This window comes from Mustelus asterias, chromosome 2 (genome assembly GCF_964213995.1).
Source record: "Mustelus asterias chromosome 2, sMusAst1.hap1.1, whole genome shotgun sequence".
NCBI lineage: Eukaryota > Metazoa > Chordata > Chondrichthyes > Carcharhiniformes > Triakidae > Mustelus > Mustelus asterias.
The window spans coordinates 154,105,899-154,133,127 of record NC_135802.1 but is presented as its reverse complement, the minus strand read 5'-3'; the positions used below and the strand labels follow the sequence as shown (position 1 = coordinate 154,133,127).

Sequence of the window (27,229 nt, the reverse complement as noted above, 5' to 3'; positions counted from 1 at the left end):
TTAGTGAGTGTTAGATCAGCTGCGATCTTATTAAATGGCAGAGCAAGCTGGAAGGGCTGAATGGCCTGTTTCTAATGGTCTTCTCAAAGCACTGCTAACTATTCAGCCGCAAAACCCAAAAGTCTCTTCCTCTTAAAGACACATCCTGCTTAGGCTCACACTTTATAAAAGGATATTGCACTCACATTATAAAAATATTGCAAATATTTGATCAGTCACTTTTTGGAACAATGCTTACTCTTAACTTTTTCAAATCTTCTTCGATGAGAGCAAACAGTTTTTCTTGATAGAATGGTCGGAATTTCTGATCACACTCTGAAAGACAGAAGATTGTTATTTACAGTTTTGACATAAAAGGAGTGATATTGTTTTGATTATCCCATAACTTTCCTTCCATTAACTCCTATTAATATTTAACCGGGTGGCTAACGCTTGGGTCTAAGGGAGATTTCCCTGAACACATAAAGTGATTCCCCAAGACCACCAACGAACAGTAGTAGCCATGTGTACCATCTGCAAGATGCACTGCAGCAACTCACCAAGGTTCCTGAAGAAGCACCTTCCAAACCCACGACCTCTACCGTCTAGAAGGACAAAAGCAGCAGATACCTGGGAACACCAACCCCTCCAAGTCAAGCACCATTGTGATTTGGAAATATATTGCCATACCTTCGCAGTCGCTGGGTCAAAATCCTCGAATTCGCTCCCCAACAGCACAGTGGGAGTACCTACATCTTAGGGACTGCAGCGTTTCAAGGCGGCGGCTCACCACCACTTTCTGAAGGGCAATTAGGGATGGGCAATAAATGCTGGTCTAGCCAGCGACACCCACATCCCGTAAATGAATTTTTAAAAATAATAATTTGCTGCTATCCCCTCATAGAAACTAATGGAACAGGTGAAGGCCATTTGGCCCATCATATCTGTGCTGGTCAAAAGATTACCTATCTCGTTTAATCCTACATTTAGTTCTTAGCCGTGTAAGTCACTTCATTTCAAATTAAAGTTTATTTATTAGTCACAAGTAAGGCTTACATTAACACTGCAATGAAGTTACTGTGAAATTCCCCTACTCGCCACATTCCGCTGCCACCTGTTCGGGTCAATGCACCTAACCAGCATGTCTTTCAGACTGTAGGAGGAAACCGGAGCACCCGGTGGGAACCCACGCAGACATGGGGAGAGCGTGCAGACTCCACACAGACAATGACCCAAGTCAGGAATCAAACCTGGGTCCCCAGGCGTTGTGAGGCAGCGGTGCTAATCACTGTGCCGCCCACCAATTGGACATGTTCCTTATTTTTGCAAGTACAAGTTGTTCTGATTGAGCTAGGCGGCTCTGCTAATATCCACTGTTCTGTATCTTACACCTTCCATTGGAATAGAGTATCTAATGATTCAAACCTAATTTTGCTTCACCTCGCGTTACCCAGATTGAAGAAAAACGCCTGCAGAAAAATATGCGTATCCCGTCTCAATTGCTATCCCGAAGCTCAGCTATCACGCAAATAGATGCAGGGCAGTGAGAGTAACCTTTTAGATGTTTGGATCACTTATGGGGAGTTACCGCTAAATCTATGACAGATCCAATATGTAACATAATAAAATTGATACGTTAGTTAACTGAAGCCAAACGTTCAAGTCAAGGAAAATCATAGAATCCCTACAGTACAGAAGGAGGCCATTCGGCCCATCAAGTCTGTACCGACCACAATCCCACCCAGGCCCTATTCCCGTAACCCCACACATTTACCAAGCTAATATCCTTGACACTAGGGTCAATTCATCATGGCCAATCAACCTAACCCGCACATCTTTGGACTGTGGGAGGAAACCGGAGCACCCAGAGGAAACCCACGCAGACACGGGGAGAACGTGCAAACTCCACACAGACAGTGACCTGAACCTGGGACCCTGGTGCTGAGAGGCAGCGGCGCTAACCGCTGTGCCACCCAAAATAAAGAAAGTACTGCGGATGCTGGAATCTGAAACAAGAACAGAGAATGTTGGAAAAGAAATTCAGCACATCTGGCAGCAGCTGTAAGGAGAGGAATCAGAGTTGTGTTTCAAAACCGTCTGGCTCTTCATCAGGGCTGCAGACAGGGAGGAACGTGTTAGATATTAAACTGCGGCTGTGAGAGATCGCAACAAGATGTAGCAACTTTAAGAATTAAAGACAGAAGCAGTGAAGCCTGGCTGAAGCTGGAGGAGTAGCATCTCATCTTCCAATTATCCACTTCACGGCCTTCAGGACTCAACATCGAGTTCAACAACTTTACACTGTGACCTTCCTCCTCCATCTTAGACCCCCCCTTTTTTAAAAAAAACTCCATGCATTCAGTGCCATAGAATCTCCACCATGCAGGAGGAGGCCATTTGGCCCATCGGGTCTGCACTGACCACAATCCCACCCTGGCCTTATCCCTGTAACCCCACATATTTACCCTGCTAATTCCTCTGACACTAGGATTAACCTAGCATGGCCAATCAACCTAACCTGCATATCTTTGGACCCAATGAAACCACACCCCCCCCCCTTTCAATGAAACCACACACACCCACCCCCCCGCCCCCCCACACCAGGCTATCTTTTGAGTTGCTACACATTATTGCAATCTCTCACGGTCACAGTTTAATATCACATATTTCCCCCTTCTCTTTAATTCTGATGAAGGTAGTCACATGGACTCGAAACATTAACTGTTCTCTCTCCCTCCAGATGTTGCCAGACCTGCTGAGTTTTTTTTCCAGTATCCTTTGCTTTTGGTTCAAGTTCAGTGCGGTGTACCAAAAACTCTTCAAACTGATCAAAGTTTATATCCGTCGCTTTACTTGTGCAATAGGTTAAAATCTGGATTTAAAAAGCTGGGCAGGCAGGCAGTGTTGGACCGCCAGCCCCCACAAGGTGTGTACGGGGGTAGTGTGACTCTTAGGCCCGCCTTCCGAAGCAGGACATCTCCACCCAGCATTTCCCCAGAAGAAAAATGGTCATATCTCAAGACACGAGCCCCACCTGCAAAAGTCAGTCGCTTGTCAGGATCATTTTCCCAACACTCCTGCATTAAATTAACAATCTCTCTGGGTGCACTTTCAGGAATTTCTTTTACATCAGGTCGATCTCCGCTGAGGACTAGCTGGTGAAGCTGGGCATCGTTCAGTGCATCTGAGGAGACAGATAAAAGAAAACATCTTCAAAATCTGATACACAATGCTTTTTTAAAAATTTATTCGTGAGGCATGGGCTGGCCAGCATTTATTGCCTATCCCTAGTTGCCTTTGATTGATACAACTGAGTGGCTTGCTAGGCCATTTCAGAGGGCATTAGAGAATCAGCCACATTGCTGCGGCTCTGGAGTCACATGTGAGCCAGACCAGGCCAGGACAGCAGATTTCCTTCCCTAAAGGGCACTAGTGAACCAGATGGGTTTTTCCCGACAATGGTTTCATGGTCATCATTAGGCTTTTAGTTCCAGATTTTTTTTAAAATTGAATTCAAATTCCACCAGGTGCCGTGGCGGGATTTGAACCTGGGTCCCCAGAACACGAGCTGAGTTTCTATATTAATAGCCTAGCAATAAGAACCACTAAGCCATCGCCTCCCTCATGTACAATGGATGATTTGTGTAAACAACGCACCAGTATCTAACTGGCAACCAAAGTCTGTTGAAAAGTTGCTTCCAGTTTGGTGGGAACTTGGTCGGTTGCTGTTGAGGTGAAATTTGTGCTCCTGGCCACACTCACACAACGACTTAAGATATCAAGCTTCGGCCAGCGGGAAACCACCTTTCCCCTCGAGTGATCCCAACTAAAATCATAAAATGGTTACAACACAGAAGGAGGCCATTTGGCCCATCATGTCTCTGATCAGCTGAGAAATTTCTTGTCCAACTGTGGTGATGATGCCAGTTTTCTATTCAGGACATGGAGGTAAAGTATGCCAATGAGGTGGATAATTATGATAGGATATACAAGTGTTAAAAGTCTTAACTAATTTCCTCCATTTGCTAAGTGAACATGACTGCATATGGACATGCATTGGTCAGTCTTGGTGTAGATCGCTGTGCACACTTTTGCTTGTATTTATTTAGCATGATGTTCTATTATTCAGTATCGACGTAAACTTTCTTTTAATAATTATATTAAGAAAGAGTGGGGGGGGGGCACGGTGGCACAGTGGTTAGCACTGCTGCCTCACAGCGTCAGGGACCTGGGTTCAATTCCCAGTTTGGGTTACTGTCTGTGTGGAGTCTGCACGTTCTCCCCATGTCTGTGTGGGTTTCCTCTGGGTGCTCCGGTTTCCTCCAAAGGTGTGCAGGTTAGGTTGATTGGCTATGCTAAATTGACCCTAATTTCGGGGGGATAAGCAGGGTAAAGATGTGGGGTTACGGGAATAGGGTGGGATTGTCGTCGGTGCTGGCTTGATGGGCCGAATGGCCTTCTTCTGTATTGTAGGGGTTCTAAAATGGAACACCAGTAAAACTGGAAATAAGACACATATATAAAATCAAAATCAGGGGAGATGGTGGCATGGTGGTATTGTCACTGGGCTAGTAATCCAGAGTCCGGGCTAATGTTCTGGGATATTGGTTCAAATCTCACCAAGGCAACTGGTGTAAAAACCTATAAAAGATTGTCTGCTAAATCTGTAGTTATCAAATGTTGTAAAAGCTCAAAGCAAAATACTGCAGATGCTGGACTCTGAAACACACATTCTGATCACTTAATGGACACTTTTGGGGTGGCACGGTAGCACAGTGGTTAGCACTGCTGCCTCACAGCTCCAGCGACCTGGGTTCGATTCCCGGCTTGGGTCACTGTCTGTGTGGAACAAAGAACAAAGAACAATACAGCACAGGAACAGGCCCTTCGGCCCTCCAAGCCCACGCCGCTCCCCGGTCCAGGATTGAATCCTGAATCCAGGATCCCCGCCCAATTTTCCAGCCTATCTGCATACCAATATCCTATCCACCGAGCTGTCCCTCACAGCTACGATGCTTTGTTCATTACAACCTATTAACTTACCCCCACCCCCCCATTCCAGACCATGTGATCTCCAGGGAGAGGCGAAAACCCAGAGTGAAAAACCCCAGGGCCAATATGGGGAAAAAAAATCTGGGAAATTCCTCACCGACCCCCTGAGGCGATCGAAACGAGTCCAGGAGATCACAATGGCCCTGATCACAAAATGCTTCCCAACCCTAGTCATTTCCACTTCCACGAACACCATATGAATTCCCTGCCCCCGAGATAGGTTCCCAACTATCCGCAGTCTCACTCTGTACTGGCACCAGCAAGATGATCATAGAATGAAGCCTTGAAACGAGAAACCAGGAACAATTAGCCCGCGCCGCTCCCTGGTCCAAACTAGACCACTCTTTTGTATCCCTCCATTCCCACTCCATTCATATAGCTGTCTAGATAAGTCTTAAACGTTCCCAGTGTGTCCGCCTCCACCACCTTGCCCGGCAACCCATTCCAGGCCCCCACGACCCTCTGTGTAAAATATGTCTTTCTGATATCTGTGTTAAACCTCCCCCCCTTCACCTTGAACCTATGACCCCTCGTGAACGTCACCACCAACCCGGGGAAAAGCTTCCCACCGTTCACCCTATCTATGCCTTTCATAATTTTATACACCTCTATTAAGTCTCCCCTCATCCTCCGTCTTTCCAAGGAGAACAACCCCAGTTTCCCCAATCTCTCCTCATAACCAAGCCCCTCCATACCAGGCAACATCCTGGTAAACCTCCTCTGTACTCTCTCCAAAGCCTCCACGTCCTTCTGGTAGTGTGGCGACCAGAACTGGACGCAGTATTCCAAATGCGGCCGAACCAACGTTCTATACATCTGCAACATCAGACCCCAACTTTTATACTCTATGCCCCGTCCTATAAAGGCAAGCATGCCATATGCCTTCTTCACCACCTTCTCCACCTGTGACGTCACCTTCAAGGATCTGTGGACTTGCACACCCAGGTCCCTCTGCGTCTCTACACTCTTTATGGTTCTTCCATTTATCGTGTAGCTCCTCCCTACATTATTCCCACCAAAATGCATCACTTCGCATTTATCAGGATTGAACTCCATCTGCCATTTCCTTGCCCAAATTTCCAGCCTATCTATATCCTTCTGTAGCCTCTGACAATGTTCCTCACTGTCTGCAAGTCCTGCCAGTTTTGTGTCATTCTCCTTGTGTCTGCGTGGGTTTCCTCCGGCTGCTCCGGTTTCCTCCCACAGTCCAAAGATGTGCGGGTTAGGTTGATTGGCCATGCTAAAGTTGCCCTTAGTGTCCTGAGATGTGCAGCTTAGAGGAATTAGTGGGTAAATATTTAGGGATATGGGGTTAGGGCCTGGATAGGATTGTGGTCAGTGCAGACTCGATGGGCCAAATGGCCTCTTTCTGTACTGTAGGGTTTCTATGATTCTATGAAAAGATGGAGGAGCAATGAGTCACTGATACCTAGGAAGGATCTTGCCCAAAACAACCCCACCGCTCCTCGCACATGGCCACCTGGCCCTTGTTGTTCAGCTTTGCTCCCACTGAGCACTGACCTTTGTTCTCCTATGAACACATTCTGCTAGCTCACTTTTATGTCTCAATTAGCAAACTTCAGTCCTTAATGGCGCCATTAACACACCTCTTTTGTCTTGTGCTCCATGAAACCTTTGTCACTCTCTCCTTTGCTACTATCTCTGCCCTTATGGGAAGGATGTGGGGCGGGGGGTGGATCTCATTGAAACTTACAGAATACTGAAAGGCCTGGATAGAGTGGACGTGGGGAAGATATTTCCATTAGTCAGAGAGACGAGGATCCGAGGGCACAGTCTCAGAATAAAGGGACGACCGTTTAGAACTGGGATGAGGAGGAACTTCTTCCGCCAGAGGGTGGTGAATCTATGGAATTCATTGCTGTGGAGGCTGGGTCATTAAAATGTATTTAAGACAGAGATAGATGGATTCTTGATCGGTAAGGGGATCAAAGGTTACGGGGAAAAGGCAGGAGAATGGGTTTGAGAAACTTATCAGCCATGATCGAATGGCAGAGCAGACTCGATGGGCCGAATGGCCTAACACTGTTCCTATGTCTTATGGTCTTCAACCTGTCCAACCTCCTCCATCCCCCTCTATAAATATATAATTCATCACACTTTCAGTTCTGTAGAAGGGTCATATGGACTCGAAATGCCAACTCTGTTTCTCTCTCCGCAGATGCTGCCAGACCTGCCGAGTTTATCCGGCATTTTAATAAGAACATAAGAACTAGGAGCAGGAGTAGGCTTTCTGGCCCCTCGAGCCTGTTCCGCCATTCAATAAGATCATGGCTGATCTTTTTGTAGACTCAGCTCCACTTACCCGCCCGCTCACCATAACCCTTAATTCCTTTACTGTTCAAAAATCTATCTATCCTTGCCTTAAAAACATTCAATGAGGTAGCCTCAACTGCTTCACTGGGCAGGGAATTCCACAGATTCACAACCCTTTGGGTGAAGAAGTTCCTCCTCAACTCAGTCCTAAATCTGCTTCCCCTTATTTTGAGGCCATGCCCCCTAGTTCTGGTTTCACCCGCCAGTGGAAACAACCTCCCTGCTTCTATCTTATCTATTCCCTTCGTAATTTTATAATTTTCTATGAGATCTCCTGTCTTTCTTTGAATTCCAATGAGTATAGTCCCAGTCTGCTCAGTCTCTCCTCATGAGCCAACCCTCTCAACTCCAGCATTTTTTATATTTTAGCTAGGATGGTGCATTATTCGCAATGAGTAACGTACGTTCATAGGGTTCTTTGTCAGTCAGAATTACCCACACTACAATGGCAAAGCTGTACACATCGGACTTGTACGTGGCCTTGGTATTCAGTGAGCGCAGATGCTCAGGTGCCAAGTAGAACAATGTGCCCGCGTTGTTCTGCAGCTTTGACCCCATTTGGCTCCTTCTCCTTTGCTCCTCGGTGGTGAGCCGACTCCAGGTTTTGAAGATTGCCACACCGAGATCCGCGATCTGAAAAAAAACAGAGGGGACAAAAAAAAAAAATCATCCGTTTCAGGGCCGCACGGTGGCACAGTGGTTAGCACTGCTGCCTCAAAGCGCCAGGACCCGGGGTTCGATTCCCAGCTTGGGTCACTGTGGAGTTTGCAGACTCGATGGGCCGAATGGCCTCCTCCTGCACTGTAGGGATTCTGTGAATCATTCAGAAAGAGTCCAAGCCTCACTTTCTCGCTTGTGTAAAATGATACGCAGGACGGGAAATTTTACCCGCACGTCCGCCCAAGGTTCGTACGATCCCACCCGAGGCCAACAGAGAATGCCGTTCTCCGAGCCTCGCTCATCCCCGGAATCGGGGCGGGCGTGCCGATTAAATTCTGACCGCAGTTTGCAAAGCTGTGCTTGATAATTGTCCGATTTTTAATACTCCTTATCCACAAGGGTCAAAATGACTTGCTGATACTGCTGGATGAACGAGTAGGCGCACGGGGAAATTTATCCACCCCATGTGGATAGCTGCCCTCTGACAACAAGGGTGAGAGGTGGGGTGATAACAATGTGGCTTCCAGCTGGGAAATTTACCCTAGCGAGATTCCTCTGTGCAAAAGAGGCATCAAACCACTTTTTAAAAAGCAGGTTAAGGCATCCGTCAAAACCTCGTACAGAAGAATGTCAGGGGATTAGCATTTAAATATTTCTCTGCTGATATCGGCAGTGTGGCCAGCCAGCCTGTACAGTATGCACACCCAGTCCGGTGGAACCGAGTAGTGAAACCAGTTCTCCCAAAAGGGTCTATTTTGTGCTGCTCTGGAAACAATACAGAAAACACTGGTGTTGTACCAATTCTTTGTGAAGCCAGCGAAACACAAAGTACTGAGGGAGGGCTGCACTGTTACAGCTGCTGTCTTTCAAATGTGACGTCAGACAAACAGATGAAAGCAAATTACTGCGGATTCTGGAATCTGAAACACAAAATGCTGGAAAATCACAGCAGCTCTGACAGCACCTGTTCTCTTGCTAACGTCGAGTCTGGGTGATTTTCCAGACTCGAAACGTAGGCTCTATTCTCTCGCCGCAGATGCTGTCAGATCTGCTGAGATTTTCCAGCATTTTCTGTTTTTGCATCAAACAAACATGGGTGGCCCGGTGGCACAGTGGTTAGCACTGCTGCCTCACAGCACCAGGGACCCAGGTTCAATTCCGGCCTCGGGTCACTGTCTGTGCAAGAGGCTGCACATTCTCCCCGTGTCTGCGTGGGTTTCCTCCGGGTGCTCCGGTTTCCTCCCACAGTCTAAAGATGTGTGGGTTGGGTTGATTGGCCATGGGAAAGTGTCAGGGGGATTAGCAGGGTAAATATGTGAGGTTGCGGGGGTGTGGCCTTGTTGGGATTGTGTTCGGTGCAGAGTTGATGGGCTGAATGGCCTCCTTCCGTACTGTGGGGATTCTATGGAAATAATCCCCTCATTTGGACATAAAAATTCCCACGGCACTATTTTGAAAATGAGCAGGACAGTTATCTCCTGGCCAATACTAATCTCTTTCTTGGCTGTTAGAAGGTGCATACTCTGCACGCATTACATGGACTGCTGCGTTTCCCTAGGTTGTACCAGGGATCAAGCTCAATAGCGTAAAACTGACTTGTGACAAATCAACAGCCCAATTACCTATCTTATTAAGTGGAATAGGAAATTGGGGCATGATGTACAATAACCCCTCCCTTCTGCCATGCGATCAGTCTCCAGGCTGCAGTGTTCTGTTGCTGATTCTCTCACCCAGCAGCCTACCTACCAATCTGGCCAGCTGGGCACTATTCGGAAATGGCATTTAAGATAATATATAATCTTCGAGCACTTCCCTCATCACTGTTCCGCACTAGCTGGTGAAGTCAAAACTAAAACACAGAACCTTTTCTAGCTGAGAGAGTTTGTTGACTTTGCCAATGTTCTCATCTCTACTCAGTGTCCCAGCTATCCCCTATTTGTCTTCAAATAGCCATTTTTTCCCTTAACAATGTAATTGATAAGATTTTGACACCCACCAAACCCCATTCTCTCCTCTGTCCCTAATTGCCCTTGAAAAGGCAGTGAACGGAGTGGCTTGCTGGGTCATTTCAGAGCTAGATGACAGTTGGCCACATCACTGGGGGTCTAGAATTGAATATAGATCAGATCCTGTAAAGATGGCAGATTTTCTCCCTAAAAGGACATGAGCGAACCAGAAGGTAGGTGCATCATGGTCACTATTACTGGAAGTAATTTCTTTATTCCAGGTTTATTTAATTAATTGAATTTAAATTCCCCAGCTACTGTGGTGGGATCTGAATTGATGTCTCAGGATCATTAGTCCAGGTTACTGGATTATTATTCCAGTAACATAACCTCTACTAATATAACCATCAATCCAGTGTTATAATCACTAGGCCACTGTATATCCAAGTCAACCTTTGTTTATTTGAATCAGCTCAACTTTTGAACACTGTTTTAAAGTTTATTTATTCGTCACAAGTACATAGAACATAACAGCGCAGTACAGGCCCTTCGGCTCTCGATGTTGCGCCGACCAGTGAAACCAATCTAAAGCCCATCTAACCTACACTATTCCAATATCATCCATGTTTATCCAATGACCATTTAAATGCCCTTAATGTTGGTGAGTCCACTACTGCTGCAGGCAGGGCATTCCACACCCTTACTACTCTCTGAGTGAAGAACCTACCTCTGACTTCTGTCCTATATCTATCGCCCCTCAATTTAAAGCTATGTCCCCTCGTGCTAGCTATCACCATCTGAGGAAAAAGGTTCTCACTGTCCACCCTGCCTAATCCTCTGATCATCTTGTATGCCTCTATTAAGTCACCTCTTAACCTTCTTCTCTCTAATGAAAACAACCTCAAGTCCCTCAGTCTTTCCTCATAAGACCTTCCCACCGTGCCAGGCAACATCCTGGTAAATCTCCTCTGCACCCTTTCCAATGCTTCCACATCCTTCCTATAATGCGGCGACCAGAACTGTACGCAATATTCCAAGTGCAGGCTTACATTAACACTGCAATGGAGTTACTGTGAAAATCCCCCAGTTGCCACACTCCGACGCCTGTTCGGGTACACTGAGGGAGAATTTAGCATGGCCAATGCACCTAACCCGCACATCCTTTAGACTGTGGGAGGAAATCGGAGCTCCCGGAGGAAGCCCACGCAGACACGGGGAGAACGTGCAGATTCCACACACACAGTTACCCAAAGCTGGGAATTGAACCCGGGTCCCTAGCACCGTGAGGTGGCAGTGATATCCACTGGATTGAAAACCCCAATAGTAAATTGTATTGTTAGGACATTATAACATAAAAAATTACAGTATTCTTTTTCTACCTTGATGTGATAATCTGCATTGACCAGGATGTTTTCAGGTTTGAGGTCTTTGTGGACAATATGCATTTCGTGTAAATACATCATTCCTTCGATGACTTCTAGAATTACTCTTCCTTTCACAGACAATGGGATCGACACCTGGAAACACACAAAATAGTCAAGTGTAAAACACTGGGTTACCAACTGTAACTCAACGTATTCCTGGAGGTTTCATCACATGACATGACAAAGATCCACTCCCTCCACCAACACTCAGCAGCAGCAGTGGGTACCATCTACAAGATGCACTGCAGCAATTCACCAAAGATCCTTAGACAGCACCTTCCAAACCCACAACCAGATGGACAAGGGCAGCAGATAAATGGGAACACCACTACCTGCAAGTTCCCCTCTAAGCCACTCACCATCCTGACTTGGAAATATATCGCCATCCCTCGCAGTTGCTGGGTCAAAATCCTGGAATTCCCTCCCTAACGGCATTGTGGGCCAACCCACAGCACGTAGACTGCAGCGATTCAGGAAGGCAGCTCACCAGCACCTTCTCAAGGGCAACAAGGGATGGGCAATAAATGCTGGCCAGCCAGTGACGCCCACGCCCCATGAATGAATAAAAACAAACACTCCCGCCATTAGTCATCCATCTATATGACGCGCTGCCTTCCTGCACCAATCAGAACGCCAAAACCCTCATTAACCAATTAGATGATGCATGACTGTCAGCTAAACAGCCTTTCTTTCCCCATTTTCCATATTTTTGTATCTAAGTTCAAGGAAGATGACAAAAAAAAATATTTTTTAATGCCCCAATGATTGCTCTCCAGGGTCTCACACAGCAGTGTCCTGGAGATTGACTCTCAATTCCTGGAGACTCCAGGCCAATCCTGGAGGGGTTGGCAACCCTAAGCTGTAAAGTTAAAGTTAAAAGTTTATTTATTACAATAAACAGTACAGCACAGGAACAGGCCCTTTGGCCCTCCAAGCCTGCACCGATCATGATGTCTGCTTAAACTAAAACCATATGGACTTACGGAGTCCATACCTTCCCCTCCCATCCTATTCATGTATTCGTCTAGATGCCTCTAAAATGCCGCTATCGTACCTGCTCCCACCATCTCCCTGAGCAGCGCATTAGTCAGATTAACACTTACCTTAACACTGCAATGAAGTTACTGTGAAAGCCCCCTGGTCGCCACACTCCGGCACCTGTTTGTACACCGAGAGAGAATTTAGCACGGCCAATGCGCCTAACCAGCACGTCTTTCGGACTGTGGGAGGAAACCGGAGCACCCGGAGGAAACCCACGCAGACACGGGGAGAACGTGCAGATTCTGCATGGACAGTGACCCAAGCCGGGAATTGAACCCAGATCCCTGGCGCTGTGAAGCAGCAGTGCGAACCACTGTGCCACAGTTCCGCCCGAGTAGCTACCGAGTGTGGGAAATGTCTGTACGTCTTAGATACTTACACTTTGTAAAAGTTGCAGCAAGTTCCCGTTCTCCATGAACTCCATGACGAGGGAGTAATTGCCATCCTCCAAAATAACTCCGATCAACTTGATGACACGGTCGTGGTCCAACTTGTGCATAATTTTACCTTCCTCAAGGAGAGAAGAATTGTATCTACAAAATGCAAAAAGTGATAAAGTGAAGCAGCTCCTTCCACTGTACTGAACAAGAACTTTCACTTTCAGATCTAAACAAAACAACCTGCTGAGCTGCGGGTCAGAAACTTACTGAAATCCGGTCTTTTGTGATTACTTGTTAAAGTGTAATTTAAAAGTTATTTTAAGTTTAATCATCAAAGTCTGATGATGGTCTGTGTTGACATTAAACTGATAACTGGCCTGGCCATCCACTATTGCCTCCTATACACTGCTACCCAAAGTCACAATTACCCCCAAGTCTGACCTCAAGCATGGTGTATGGGGGCAGTGGGGAAGAGGAAGGGTAGGTAGGTCAAGGGAAGGGAGGGGGGAATGATGGAGGGAAGGGGTAGGGAGTCAGAGAGGGAGGGGTGGGTTGGGGGAGTGATGTTTTGGGGAGAGGGGAATAGGGGATAGATCATGAGGAATGGGGGGTGGTGAAGCTTTAGAAGAGGAGATGGGGGAGAATTCCTCTATGAGGCAGCCTTTGATTGCATGCCCATCTAGGCAAACGGGAGGACCTCCAGACCGAGGCCAGTTTGGAGACCTGGCCCTCCCCCTCCTCCAAGTTGGCCGCTGGGTGCCCACCCCCAGGCTAACGAATTGCCATTGCGTCATGAAAATGGAGGCTGACTAGAAAATGCCATCAATCATTAACCATGGTTAACAAGACCTGTAATGAGACTAATTGGCTGCCTGGGAGGCAGGGTAGCCTTACGAAGCCCTGGCCCACCTCCTATAAAACAGCCGGCATTGGGAAACTGGCAGCACCGGTATTTTTGGGCCCCGTCTGCCTCCGTTTCTGGACTTGGCAGAGCTTGAAAAGCCTACACCAGTTGCCTGACAAGGGTCCAGCAAGCAGCACCTCACTCATCTGCCCTTTTAACATAGGAATTAGGGGCAAAAGTAGGCAAATTCAGCCCTGCGAGCCTGCTCCGCCATTCAATCAGATCAAGACTGATCTCTCCCTGATCTCAAATCCACCTCCCCACCTGTTCCCCATACCCACTCATCCCTGTTTTTAATCAGAAATATATCTATCTCCTTCTTGAAATCATTCAATGATTCAGACTCCACCGCGCTATGGGGCAGCAAGTTCCACAAATTCACCACCCTCTGCGAGAAGTAGTTCCTCTTCATCTCAGTTTTAAATCTACCGCCTCTCAACCTACTAAGCCTGCAAGTGGATGGGTATAGGCTCAGAGGGTGCACTAAGGCCATGTAAGTAGCCTTCTATATATAAAAAAAGTAATTGAAAGGTTGGACGGGTGCAGCATACTTCTGGGATGCATTGCTTGCGTGTAGGACTCTTACGGCACTGGAAAACCTGCCCTCTTCAACTTAATTTTCATCAATTCCTGCATTTTTCAAGCAGCATTGAACTCATTGCTAGCATTCCCAAATAAATGTTACATCCTTGCAAGCGACAGTACTTTAGCGAATAATAAATGGTGCACTTACTCTGTGCGTTGTGGTCCTGTGTACACAGTCTTTAAAACAACAAGTCCGTGATTCCTCCTGTAGCATAAAGACACCATTCCAAAGCCTCCGCCACCCATGGGCTGCTTCTCAATCAGCTCATCAGAGTCTATGTGGATTTTGTCCAAAGACATGGTTGTTCTATCTGTGCTTTCCTTAACCGCACTGACCCAGTTTTTGCTCATAACTAGTTTGGTTCACCGTACCTATTGTAAAAAGGGAGAGAGAGAGTGAAGCCAGTTCAAGATTGTTTTACTGGCTGTTTTAAACAGCATTATAGTGCATTTAAAGACATTAAGCTTAAGCTCACCTTAAGCTTTTTCACCAAACAGTTTCACCTCTTACTCAAGCTGTGCTATTCATAGAATCCCTACCCGCCCGCTCACCATAATCCTCAATTCCTTTACTGTTCAAAAATGTATCTGTCCATGCCTTAAAAACATTCAATGAGGTAGCCTCAACTGCTTCACTGGGCAGGGAATTCCACAGATTTCACATCCCTTTGGGTGAAGAAGTTCCTCCTCAACTCAGTCCTAAATCTGCTCCCCCTTATTTTGAGGCTATGCCCATCGAGCCTGCACCAACTACAATCCCACCCAAGCCCTATTCCCGTAACCCCATATATTTACCCTGCAAATCCCCTTGACACTAAGGGGCAATTTAGCATGGCCAATCCACCTAACCTGCACATCTTTGGAAACTGGAGCACCCAGAGGAAACCCACTTGGAAATAAGTGGACGTATTAGTGAGAGGCAACATGGTTTTGTGAAGGGGAAGTCGTGTCTCACGAACTTGATCGAGTTTTTCGAGGAAGTGACGATGATGATTGAGGAGGGTAGGGCAGTGGATGTTGTCCACATGGACTTCAGTCCCTCATGGCAGACTGGTGCAGAAGGTGAAGTCGCATGGGATCAGGGGTGAGCTGGCAAGGTGGATACAAAACTGGCTCAGTCAAAGAAGACAGAGGGTAGCAGTGGAAGGGTGCGTTTCTGAATGGAGGGCTGTGACAAGTGGTGTTCCTCAGGGATCAGTGCTGGGACCTTTGCTGTTTGTAATATATATATATAAATGATTTGGAGGAAAATGTAACTGGATTGATTAGTAAGTTTGCGGACGACACAAAGGTTGGTGGATTTGCGGATAGCGATGAGGACCATCAGAGGATGCAGCAGGATATAGATCAGTTGGAGACTTGGGCGGAGAGATGGCAGATGGAGTTTAATCCGGACAAATGTGAGGTAATGCATGTTGGAAGGTCTAATACAGATAGGAAATATACAGTAAATGGCAGAACCCTTAGGAGTATTGATAGGCAAAGAGATCTGGGTGTACAGGTACACAGGTCACTGAAAGTGACAATGCAGGTGGAGTAGGTAGTCAAGAAGATATACGGCATGCTTGCCTTCATCGGCCGGGGTATTGAGTTTAAAAATTGGCAAGTCATGTTGACGCTTTACAGAACCTTAGTGAGGCTGCACTTGGAATATAGTGTTCAATTCTGGTCGCCACACTACCAGAAGGATGTGGAGGCTTTGGAGAGGGTACAGAAGAGATTTACCAGGATGTTGCCTGGTATGGAGGGCATTAGCTATGAGGAGAGGTTGGAGAAACTTGGTTTGTTCTCACTGGAGCGACGGAGGTTGAGGGGAGACCTGATGGAAGTCTACAAGATTATGAGAGGCATGGACAGAGTGGATAGTCAGAAGCTTTTTCCCAGGGTAGGAGAGTCAATTAGAAACATAGAAACATAGAAACCCTACAGTGCAGAAGGAGGCCATTCGGCCCATCGAGTCTGCACCGACCACAATCCCACCCAGGCCCTACCCCCACATATTTTACCCGCTAATCCCTCCAACCTACGCATCTCAGGACTCTAAGGGACAATTTTTAACCTGGCCAATCAACCTAACCTGCACATCTTTGGACTGTGGGAGGAAACCGGAGCACCCGGAGGAAACCCACGCAGACACGAGGAGAATGTGCAAACTCCACACAGACAGTGACCCGAGCCTGGAATCGAACCCGGGACCCTGGAGCTGTGAAGCAGCAGTGCTAACCACTGTGCTACCGTGCCGCCCTAGGAATTACTAGGGGGCACAGGTTTAAGGTGCGAGGGGCAAGTTTTAAAAGAGATGTACGAGGCAGATTTTTTTTGTTTTACACAGAGTGGTGGGTGCCTGGAACTCGTTGCTGGGGGAGATAGTAGAAGCGGATACGGTAGTGACTTTTAAGGGACGTCTTGACAAGTACATGAATGAGATGGGAATAGAGGGATATGATCCCCGGAAGCATAGAGGGTTTTAGTTAAGTCAGGCAGCATGGTCAGTGCAGGCTTGGAGGGCCGAAGGGCCTGTTCCTGTGCTGTAATTTTCTTTGTTCTTTGTTCACGCAGACACGGTAGCACAGTGGTTAGCACTGCTGCTTCACAGCTCCAGGGTCCTGGGTTCGATTCCCGGCTCGGGTCACTGTCTGTGTGGAGTTTGCACATTCTCCTTGTGTCTGCGTGGGATTCCTCCGGGTGCTCCGGTTTCCTCCCATAGTCCAAAGATGTGCGGGTTAGGTTGATTGGCCAGGTTAAAAATTGCCCCTTAGAGTTCTGAGATGTGTAGGTTAGCGGGATTAGTGGGTAAATATGTGGGGGTAGGGCTTGGGTGGGATTGTGGTCGGTGCAGACTCGATGGGCCGAATGGCCTCCTTCTGCACTGTAGGGTTTCTATGATTTCTATGATCTACATGGGGAGAAAGTGCAAACTCCCCACAGACAGTGACCCAAACCGGGAATCGAACCCAGGTCCCTGGCACTGTGAGGCAGCAGTGCCACCAAGCTGTGTTGAAGAGAGAGATGTGTTGCCAAATTTTTTCATCAGGGCAAATGTGAAGAGGCGAAAAATGTGTTTTTGTCTACCGGAATTTTCCGGCTGTTCCTGCTGGCGGGATCTTCCAGTCCCATTGACGGAGAATCCCTGCCACGGATTTTCTGGTGGTGGGGAGTGTATACAATGGGAAACCCCATTGACAACACCAGGACTAGAAGATCTTGCTGCTGGCCAATGGCAGGGTCGTCTCCACTGCTGAGGTGGGGGCGCGGAAAATCCCACCCACAGTGTATGGATTTCAGTGCTGGTATTGCCAGGTATACGTAGGTCATTTGCCCCAACAACTGGCTGATGGATCAGGTTCTATCAGTTGTTTATTATATGTAGAGTACTCAACCAGCCCGCGCTTGCAAAACGCAAAATAAAACATCTATTGTTAGATGTGATTCTGCAGATGGGCAGCACTTGCTGGACAATCCTGAGTGTGCTAATAGCTACACCAACAGCTACTTTAAGATAATTGGTGGAGTTTGTAATGTAGCTCATTTATGCTTGCTCGAAGTGACATACATCTGTAGATTGGGGCCAATTCTCAACAAAGAGTATGTTCAGGTTTCGTGCCTTGCCTGAATCACTCGGGGCTTCGGAAGCCCATTGCTTTCTCCATGGCAATGCAACAGCCAACCCGAGTTGACTTGCCAATCAACCAATACTCCTTTTCTCCTGTGCTATATACTTGCTGTAACTGTTTGAAATTTGGCATTCTTGTGTTTGTCCTGAGTGCCCATATAGGAGGGTCCACTCTCTCTCTAGGACCCACTGGGAGGTGGCCTGGTTTCATCCCCAACATTCCCCCCACCCAGTGGTGGGACTGCCCTCTCCCAATGAAAAGCTTCAGCAACAGGTCTCTCTTTTTGGTATTATTCAAGTTCTGTATTACAAAGTGATGTTTGCAAACTGTACTACACTATACTGAAGTCTCCGTCCCTTCACATTGGATTGTATTCCTTCGTGGTGGAACAAAGTTTATGGTTCACTGCACACATACCATGCAAAAGCAGTTCTTGTGGAATGCAAGTCCCAGACATATAGCTCTGTTCACCAGGACAGTACATTGGCAGCTTTGGCATAAGTCAGCACGGTTTCACTGCCTATCTTCATGCATTATTTACAATACATGGGGCTGAATTTTACTGAGGCAGCTGGCGAATTTTACAGGCCGGCATGGTGGTTAGCGCTGCTGCCTCACAGCGCCAGGGACCCGGGTTTGATTCCCAGCTTGGTTCACTGTCCATGTGGAGTCTGCACGTTTCCCCCCGTGTCTGCATGGGTTTCCTCCGGGTGCTCCCGTTTCCTCCCACAGTCCAAAGATGTGTGGGTTAGGGTGGATTGGCTATGCTAAATGGCCCCTTAGTGTCAGGGGGATTAGCAGGGTAAATACGTGGGGAAACGGGGATAGGGCCTGGGTGGGATTGATGTCGGTGCAAGCTCAATGGGCTGAATGGCCTCCTTCTGCACTGCAGGGATTCTATGATGCTACGTTCTGCTGACGGGTCCAAAAGCAGGAGGCAACCCAATTTTGGCTGGCTACAGGACGGGGAAGAAACACTCCCAGCACTGGTTGTGAGGAGGGCCACAACCCAATTGAGGCAGCAAACTGCTCCTAAAACCTGCTGGTCTGGGGGGCTAGCAGCACTTTCACTGACCATGGCCATCGCTGAAGCTGTACTGCAGGGAGAGGGAGCCTCAATAGCCAGTCTCCCTCAAAGAGGGAGTTGGGGCAGCATCGTCATTAGCACTGCTGCCTCACAGCGCCAGGGACCTGGGTTCGATTCCCGGCTTGGGTCTCTGTGCGGAGTCTGCACGTTCTCCCAATGTCTGCACGAGTTTCCTCTGGGTGCTCCGGTTTCCTCTCACAGTCTGAAAGACGTGCTGGTTAGGTGCATTGGCTGTGCTAAATTCTCCCTCAGGTGTACCCGAACAGGCGGCGGAGTGTGGTGACTGGGGGATTTTCACAGTAACTTCATTGCAATGTTAATGCAAGCCTACTTGCGACACTAATAAATAAACTTTAAAAAAACTTTAGTGTTGCTGGGACCAGGAAAGCAGGTCTGGCTATCAGGGATAGTTGGGGGGAGGGTAATGTTTCGTGACGTGTTTTGTTGCGGGGGTGGGGGGGGGGCGGGAATTAACCCCCCCCCTCCCAAGTAGTCTGTGGAGTGCCCATATAGGAGGGTCCACTCTCTCTCTAGGACCCACTGGGAGGTGGCCTGGTTTCATCCCCAACATTCCCCCCACCCAGTGGTGGGACTGCCCTCTCCCAATGAGCACAAAATGCCCACAAGTGTCCAATGAAGTGTCCCAATGGGTTTCCCGGCAAAATCACGCTTCATTCTGAAGGCACAAAAAGGGTTTTGTAAAAACGTCATTAAAAGGTGGCACAGACACTGCCACCTTCCCCAGCAGGATGGGCTGGTAGCTTCAAGCATGCTCCTGATGACAGGCCTCGGCTGCTGCCTTTGTGTCCGCCCATTTTAGCCGGCATAAAAGACCCCAAAGGTTTCTAGATCAGATGCCCGAAAAATCCAGCAACATTGTTCCAATTGCATTGTCGACAATCTTAATAGATTCCGAATTGATTTCTTTTTAAACAACTGGCGAACGTATTATTAAAGAATGGCGTTATGTCATCGTGTTGGTGACCCGACGCCAGATTTCACGTGAGGGTGGGAGGTCAGCGCGTCCAACTTCCAATCACAGATTTCACCCATGTGCAGCATGCCACACAACAGAGCTGGCGCCTGACAGTTCAGTCCTAATACCGTGAGCAACACACAATTACCAGTGAACTATGCAAATACCTGTGTTTCCTGGTGTGATCAGCTGATTTGTGAATTAGTTTGTCACTTGCAGCACCCCGTGCCTGACACATGGCAAGCCCCTGGGGGTTTCAATAAACGTTACTTTGGAGTGGCCTCCTGCAAGGACACCGGATTCCCAAGTGTTGGCCAAGACATGTTGACCAAGACAGGTGGGTAACCTGGTACTGCTGCAAGTTACTTGTGCAACTTATGGGAACCTCTGTTCAAACATTCAAAGAAATAATGATGGCAACAAACTGCTTTGAATGCAAATGATGTGGAAAGTGGAGGAGGTAGCAGAAATGACTAACCATAACTTTGTGGTCAAAGTCAAAACACTAATTCACAAAATCATTTACTTTCCCCATCATTGCAGCACTTTACAGAGGTTTCAACATCCTCACAACATGTAACAGAAAATCCAAGCACCCAGTAACTTCCTCCCTCAAAATCTCCAGCTATCGTCATATTTGGGGAGATGGTGGCATAGTGGTAATGCCACTGGGCTGAATGCTCTCCTGACACGAGTTCAAATCCCACCATAGCAGCTTCTGAAATTTAAATTAAATTAATAAAATCTGGAATTAGAAAGCTAGTCATCATGACCATGAAGCTATCACCGATTGTCATAAAAACCCATCTGGTTCAGGAATGGCCTTTAGGGAAGGAAATCTGCCAATTGCCTGGTCTAGATGTGATTTTGGCTTTTGGCTAAGATCAAGTGTAGTATGGTCGGCAGCCCATGGTCGGCCGCACTTGGTCGAGGTCATTAGGTTACACTGAAGCTTCATATGTTTCATATGAAGCAATTTTTTAAAGCGGCATCTCGGCCTTTTGGCTAAGATGCAAATGAGCTCAAGTCTTGGAGGAGGAACCTCCCCCTTCTCCAATCAGCTTGGCTCATGTAGATCAGGCCCAGGACAGGGTGGTTTGGTCGCTCGCCCTGTCTTGTCAGCCTGGATCTGAAATGTCTCAACTTGTTGAGACTCTGAATTGGATTTGATTTGATTGAATTGGAAAAGTATTTTAAAAAAAGATGTGATTACAGGTCCACAGAAATGTGGTTGGTTCTTAACTGCTCTCTGAAATGGCTGGAAAGGCAAAGGGCAATTTGGGCAACAAATGCTGGGCCGAGCCAGCAACGCCCACATCCTATGAAAAAATTATTTTTAAAAAAAGACTTGGGAGTCCCTGGCCCCAAACTAACAGAATCTGTGAACCTTAGTCCATAATTTCTAGTGGAAACATACCCATTTGCTCAGATCTTATGCAGCACCATGTGGGATGGCACAGTGGCACAGTGGTTAGCACTGCTTCCTCAATGCCAGGGACACAGGTTCGATTCCCAGCTTGGGTGACTGTTGCATGGAGTTTGCACGTTCTCCCTGTATCTGTGTGGGTTTCCTCTGGGTGCTCCAGTTTCTACCCACAGTCTGAAAGACGTGCTGGTTAGGTGCATTGGCCATGATAAATTCTCCCTCAGGTGTACCCGAACAGGTGCCAGAGTGTGGCGACTAGGGGAGTTTCACAGTAACTTCATTGCAGTGTTAATGTAAGCGTACTTGTGACACTAATAAATAAATTAAACTAATATGTGACACATTGGCACAATGCAGTGATTTAAACGTCAGCACAGAACTTCTACAATCTTTCATTCAGTCTGGTAAAGTCCATGACATATTCCTCCTTGAAATGATCATCAGTCTTTCAAAATCTTACCATGTCTTGTCGGCATCTGGTAAATGTCATCCATGAAAGAAGGACCTAACCTTCCTCAATATCCAACTGATGGACTCCCAGTTCACAAAACACTCTGCTGTTGATGTTACTTGTAACGGTTTTAATCAGGCAATTGAGTTGGCCTCCTTGAATATGAACTCCCTGATTAAGGGCCGAGTTGATGGTCCAATCAGAGAGCCCTGTGCTCTGTACTTAAACAGGTGTGTCAGTTCCTCTGGAACTCCGGATGGAGATGGCACACCGAGCACTCTGTGGGGCCGATTTTACCAAATCGGCTCTAAGTGCCAGGTGCGGTCGTAAATCAGACCCGCGCCCGGCAGCTGCGCGCCTTTATTCGGTGCAGGTCCAGTGGGCGGGGCCTAGTGCATTTGCATCTGTCGGAGCACCGAACTGCGCATGCGCAGTCCGGGGCCAACAGCACAGCGCGCCCGAGCGCGAAAGTCAAAGGCAGCGCTGAGTGCTGTCTACGCTGCCTTTGACTTTCCCTGGTGGGGGTGGTGGGGCGGTGGGGGGGGGAGATGGGGGGGGAGATGGGGGGGGAGATGGGGGGGGAGATGGGGGGGGAGATGGGGGGGGAGATGGGGGGGGAGATGGGGGGGGAGATGGGGGGGGAGATGGGGGGGGAGATGGGGGGGGAGATGGGGGGGGAGATGGGGGGGGATGGGGGGGGAGATGGGGGGGGATCTGACGTCTCTTCCCTGAGTGGGGTGAGGGGTGGGGGGGGGAAATGTGACGTTTCTTCCCTGGGGGGGGGATAGGGGGGGGGATAGGGGGGGGGATAGGGGGGGGGATAGGGGGGGGGATAGGGGGGGGGATAGGGGGGGGGATAGGGGGGGGATGTGACATCTCTTCCCTGAGGGGGGAGGGGTAGGGGGATCTAACGTCTCTTCCCTGAGGGGGGGATATGATGTCTCTTCCCTGGGGGGGGCAGGGGTGGGATGAGATGTCTCTTCCCTGAGGGGGATGTGGGGGGGGGCGGGGGGGATGTGACATCCCCCCCCCCCCCGCAGGGGCAGAGACGTCACATCCCCCCCTACCCCCCTCAGGGAAGAGATGTCACACCCCCCCCCACCCCCCTTAGGGAAGGGATATCACATCCCCCCCTACCCCCCTACCCAGGGGTAGAGACGTCACATCCGCCCCCTACCCTCCCCCCCGCCCTCAGGGAAGAGATGTCACATCCCCCCCCCTACCTCCCCCAGGGAAGAGACGTCATCGTACCCATCAGGACCCCCAGAGCAAGGCCAGGATCGCGAGATGCTTTCGATGGACACCAGCGATCAAGGTAGGTCGGGGGCCCGAGGGGTCCGATCTCGGGAGGGGTTCGGGGGGGGGCTGTGCTGGCGGGGCCTGCGTCCCAGGGTGGTCTCATCAGGGGGGGGGGGGGGCAGCGGTGGGGGCTGCTGGGGTGGTTCGCGGGGGCGGTCCGCGAAGGGTGGCCAGGGGCGATTCGGCGGTTCAGTTGCTGAGTTGAAGCCCTATTGGACTTGGATTCAGCAACACGGTAAATGCGCGGGCGCCGATCAGATCGGAGCCTCGTTAAGTGAGAATCCTTGGGTAAGTTGGGCACGGGTTTCATTATGTCGATTTAAATGCATGCAAATGCATTTAAATCGGCCCGCTGGCCGATTCGGGGCCCGTGCCGGATCGGCCGTCGGTAAAGGCGCGATTGGCCTTGGGTTGGGTCTGGACCGTGTTTTAGGCCCGACGCCCAACTTTACCACGATTCCACGCCCGAAAACGGGCACGAAATTTTGGTAAAATCGGGCCCTGTATAGCGTTGTTGGATCTTGTAAATAAAGGAATTCTGGTGAAGGGATTTCCACCTCCGAGGACTTATTACATTCATTTTGTGACAATGCGGAGGCCATACCTTGTTTCCTCTTTGGTAAGGATGCAACTTGTGCCCACACATCCACTTCATTCTTCCATTAGTCACAAGATTTGGATTCAGAGAACATTACACCCTGACAAATTACACTTCATTTCCGCCATTCTATACAAAGGCTAGCCAGATTGTAACCTCCCGTCCTAGAGAGATATTCTTAGTTTTCAGCCTTCACTTTTAGACAATCATTCTCTGCCATTAACCACCGTGCCACCTCACATGGTGCTGCATAGGATCTGAGCAAATAGGTATGTTTCCACTAAAATTGTGGACTAAGGTTCACAGTTTGTTAATTTGGGGCCAGGGGCTCCCATGTCTTTTTTTTAAAAAAAATATTCTTTCATGGGATGTGGGCGTTGCTGGCAAGGTCCAGCATTTGTTGCCTATCCCTAATTGCCCTTGGCCTTCCAGCCATTTCGGAGTGCAGTTAAACTTCTCACAACCAGCTGGTGAAGGAGATGACCAGAAGTCAATCTTTGCTTAGTTATTCCCAAAGTGAGACTTTACAAATGTATAACACCGGACTCTATAACCTATCACCAGTTTCAATAAGTGTCTCTTTATCCTTCTTTAACTAATTTAAACAAATTAATTAATAAATCAAGTTTCAAGTATGTTTATTAGTGTCACAAGTAGGCTTACATTAACACTGCAATGAAGTTACTGTGAAAATCCCCTAGTCACCATTTAAATTGCCGTTTACTTTGGCAACTCACAGGTCTTGCCAGGTGGAGAAGGCCGTAAAAAACTGGACACCACAGCTGTTAGAAACCATAGAAAATTACAGCTCAGAAACAGGCCTTTTGGCCCTTCTTGTCTGTGCCGAACCATTTTATGCCTAGTCCCACTGACCTGCACTTGGACCATATCCCTCCACACCCCTCTCATCCATGAACCCGTCCAAGTTTTTCTTAAATGTTAAAAGTGACCCCGCATTTACCACTTTATCCGGCAGCTCATTCCACACTCCCACCACTCTCTGTGTGAAGAAGCCCCCCCTAATATTCCCTTTAAGCTTTTCTCCTTTCACCTTTAACCCCTGCCCTCTGGTTTTTTTCTCCCCTAGCCTCAGCGGAAAAAGCCTGCTTGCATTCACTCTATCTATACCCATCAAAATCTTATACACCTCTATCAAATCTCCCCTCAATCTTCTGCGCTCCAGGGAATAAAGTCCCAACCTATTCAATCTCTCTCTGTAACTCAGCTTCTCAAGTCCCGGCAACATCCTTGTGAACCTTCTCTGCACTCTTTCAATCTTATTTACATCCTTCTTGTAACTAGGCGACCAAAACTGTACACAATACTCCAAATTCGGCCTCACCAATGCCTTATATAACCTTACCATAACACTCCAACTTTTATACTCGAGGCCAGGGGACTTCACACTCCGGTGCCTGTTCGGGTTACACTGAGGGAGAATTTAGCATGGCTAATGCACCCTAACCAGCACGTCTTTCGGACTGTGGGAGGAAACCGGAGCACCCGGAGGAAACCCACGCAGACACGGGGAGAACATGCAGACTCTGCACAGTCAGTGACCCAAGGCCGGAATTCAACCCGACATTCCAAAGATGTGCGGATTAGATGGATTGGATATGGTAAATTAACCCTTACTGTCAGGGGAATTAGCAGGGTAAATATGTGGGGTTATGGGGATAGGGCCTGGGAGGGATTGTTGTCGGTGCGGGTCGATGGGCTGAATGGCCTCTTTCTGCACTGTAGGGATTTTATGATTCCCTGAAAGGGGAACAAGTAGTCAGCTGCCCTAACCTAAGAAGATGCGGTGACGTGGAGTTGCCGGCATTGGACAGGGGTAGGCACAGTAAAAAGTCTCACAACACCAGGTTTATTTGGAATCACGAGCTTTCGGAGCGCTGCTCCTTCAGCGCCACTCACCTGAGGAAGGAGCAGCGCTCCAAAAGCTCGTGATTCCAAATAAACCTGTCGGGACTTTAACCTGGTGTTGTGAGACTTCTTACTAAGAAGATGCAACAGGACAAAATTGAAAAGTAAAGAAGACTATTTAGAACAAAGGGAACAAAGAACAAAGAAATTAACAGCACAGGAACAGGCCCTTCAGCCCTCCGAGCCTGGACCGACCATGCTGCCCGACTGAACTAAAACCCACTTAAACTTGAAAAAAACACAACTAACTTTCTGTGAAGCTTTCAAGAACTACAATGAGACCGATGGTGAAGGAAGCGAAACCACAATGCGGAATATCACAAGCTTGAGCAATAAATGCAGAAGAGAAACTTCACACCCACACTAGTGGTTTGAACTCGAGTAGAATGAACATAACTTTCGGGCTACACTCTGCACAAAGCATATTTGTCTCCTGCGTTTCATTATTCTCAGTGCTGAGCCCGTCTCCCTTCACCCTCTGCAGAATCAAAGGTTCCTTTGGCATTTTGAATCTCCAGTTTTCAGCCCAGACTCTACAAGGTGGTGATAAGTTATTGGTTAGTTTAATGGGCCGATTAAAGTTAATTTATTAGTCGCAAGTCAGCTTACATTAACATTGCAATGAAGTTAGTGTGAAAATTCCCCTAGTTGCCACATTCCGGCGCCTGTTTGGGTACACTGAGGGAGAATTTAGCATGGCCAATGCACCTAACCAGCACGTCTTTCGGACTGTGGGAGGAAACTGGAGCATCCGGAGGAAACCCACGCAGACACGGGAAGAACGTGCAGACTCCACACAGTGACCCAAGCTGGGAATCAAACCTATGTCCCTGGTGCTGTGAGGCAGCAGTGCTAACCACTGTGTCACCGTGCCGCTCCGATTCACAATATGGAGCTAAATGAGATATTCTTTGCAACAATACCTTAAAATATGAATTTGAGTTATATCACTTAGGGTTTCAACATTTCTTGGAAGCTTTGCAACAACTTTAAGAAAACCTGCCTGAACCGCGTGGGCGGTACGGTGGCACAGTGGTTAGCACTGCTGCCGCACAGCGCCAGGGTTCAATTCCAGCCTCAGGTCACTGTCTGTCTGGAGTCTGCATGTTCTCCCTGTGTCTGCGTGGATTTCTTCCGGGTGCACCGGTTTCCTCCCACACTCCAAACTCCTAAATCAGGGGAATTAGCAGGGTAAATACGTGGGGTTACGGGGATAGGGCCTGGGTGGGATTGTTGTCGGTGCAGACTCGATGGACCAAATGGCCTCCTTCTGCACTGTAGGATTCTATGATTCTGTAGGATTCTATGATTCTATGCAGCATATGTAACTTATAGCAAGTTGAGTGCTGTGTATAATACAGGCAAGTATTGTTTTCAGCCTTTCTTGAGTCCACAATTGGGCCTTTATTTTAGCACCTTTAGCTTGTGTGCCAGCTCTCCAGCTCCATCGATCCAGGTAATTAAGGGTAACAAGGCCCGTTAAAGGAGGCCAAATGGATTTTTCCAGTTGGTCTCCAGATTTCCACAGGTAAATCGGGGCCAGTTGA

The 27,229-nt window shown here is 48.1% G+C and overlaps 1 protein-coding gene across 1 annotated transcript in view; it reads right to left on the bottom strand.

Annotated features, from left to right (window-relative positions):
* Window positions 1–27,229, bottom strand: part of ripk1l (receptor (TNFRSF)-interacting serine-threonine kinase 1, like) — a 48,276-nt gene that overhangs the window by 12,414 nt on the left and 8,633 nt on the right. The window contains exons 3-8 of the mRNA XM_078198955.1: window positions 14,454–14,677; window positions 12,816–12,969; window positions 11,351–11,488; window positions 7,770–7,998; window positions 3,014–3,163; window positions 239–315 (exon numbers count right to left, since the gene is read on the bottom strand). Coding sequence (XP_078055081.1) covers window positions 239–315; window positions 3,014–3,163; window positions 7,770–7,998; window positions 11,351–11,488; window positions 12,816–12,969; window positions 14,454–14,656 — 951 coding nt within the window. The 5' untranslated portion in view covers window positions 14,657–14,677. The remainder of the gene's footprint in view (window positions 1–238; window positions 316–3,013; window positions 3,164–7,769; window positions 7,999–11,350; window positions 11,489–12,815; window positions 12,970–14,453; window positions 14,678–27,229) is intronic.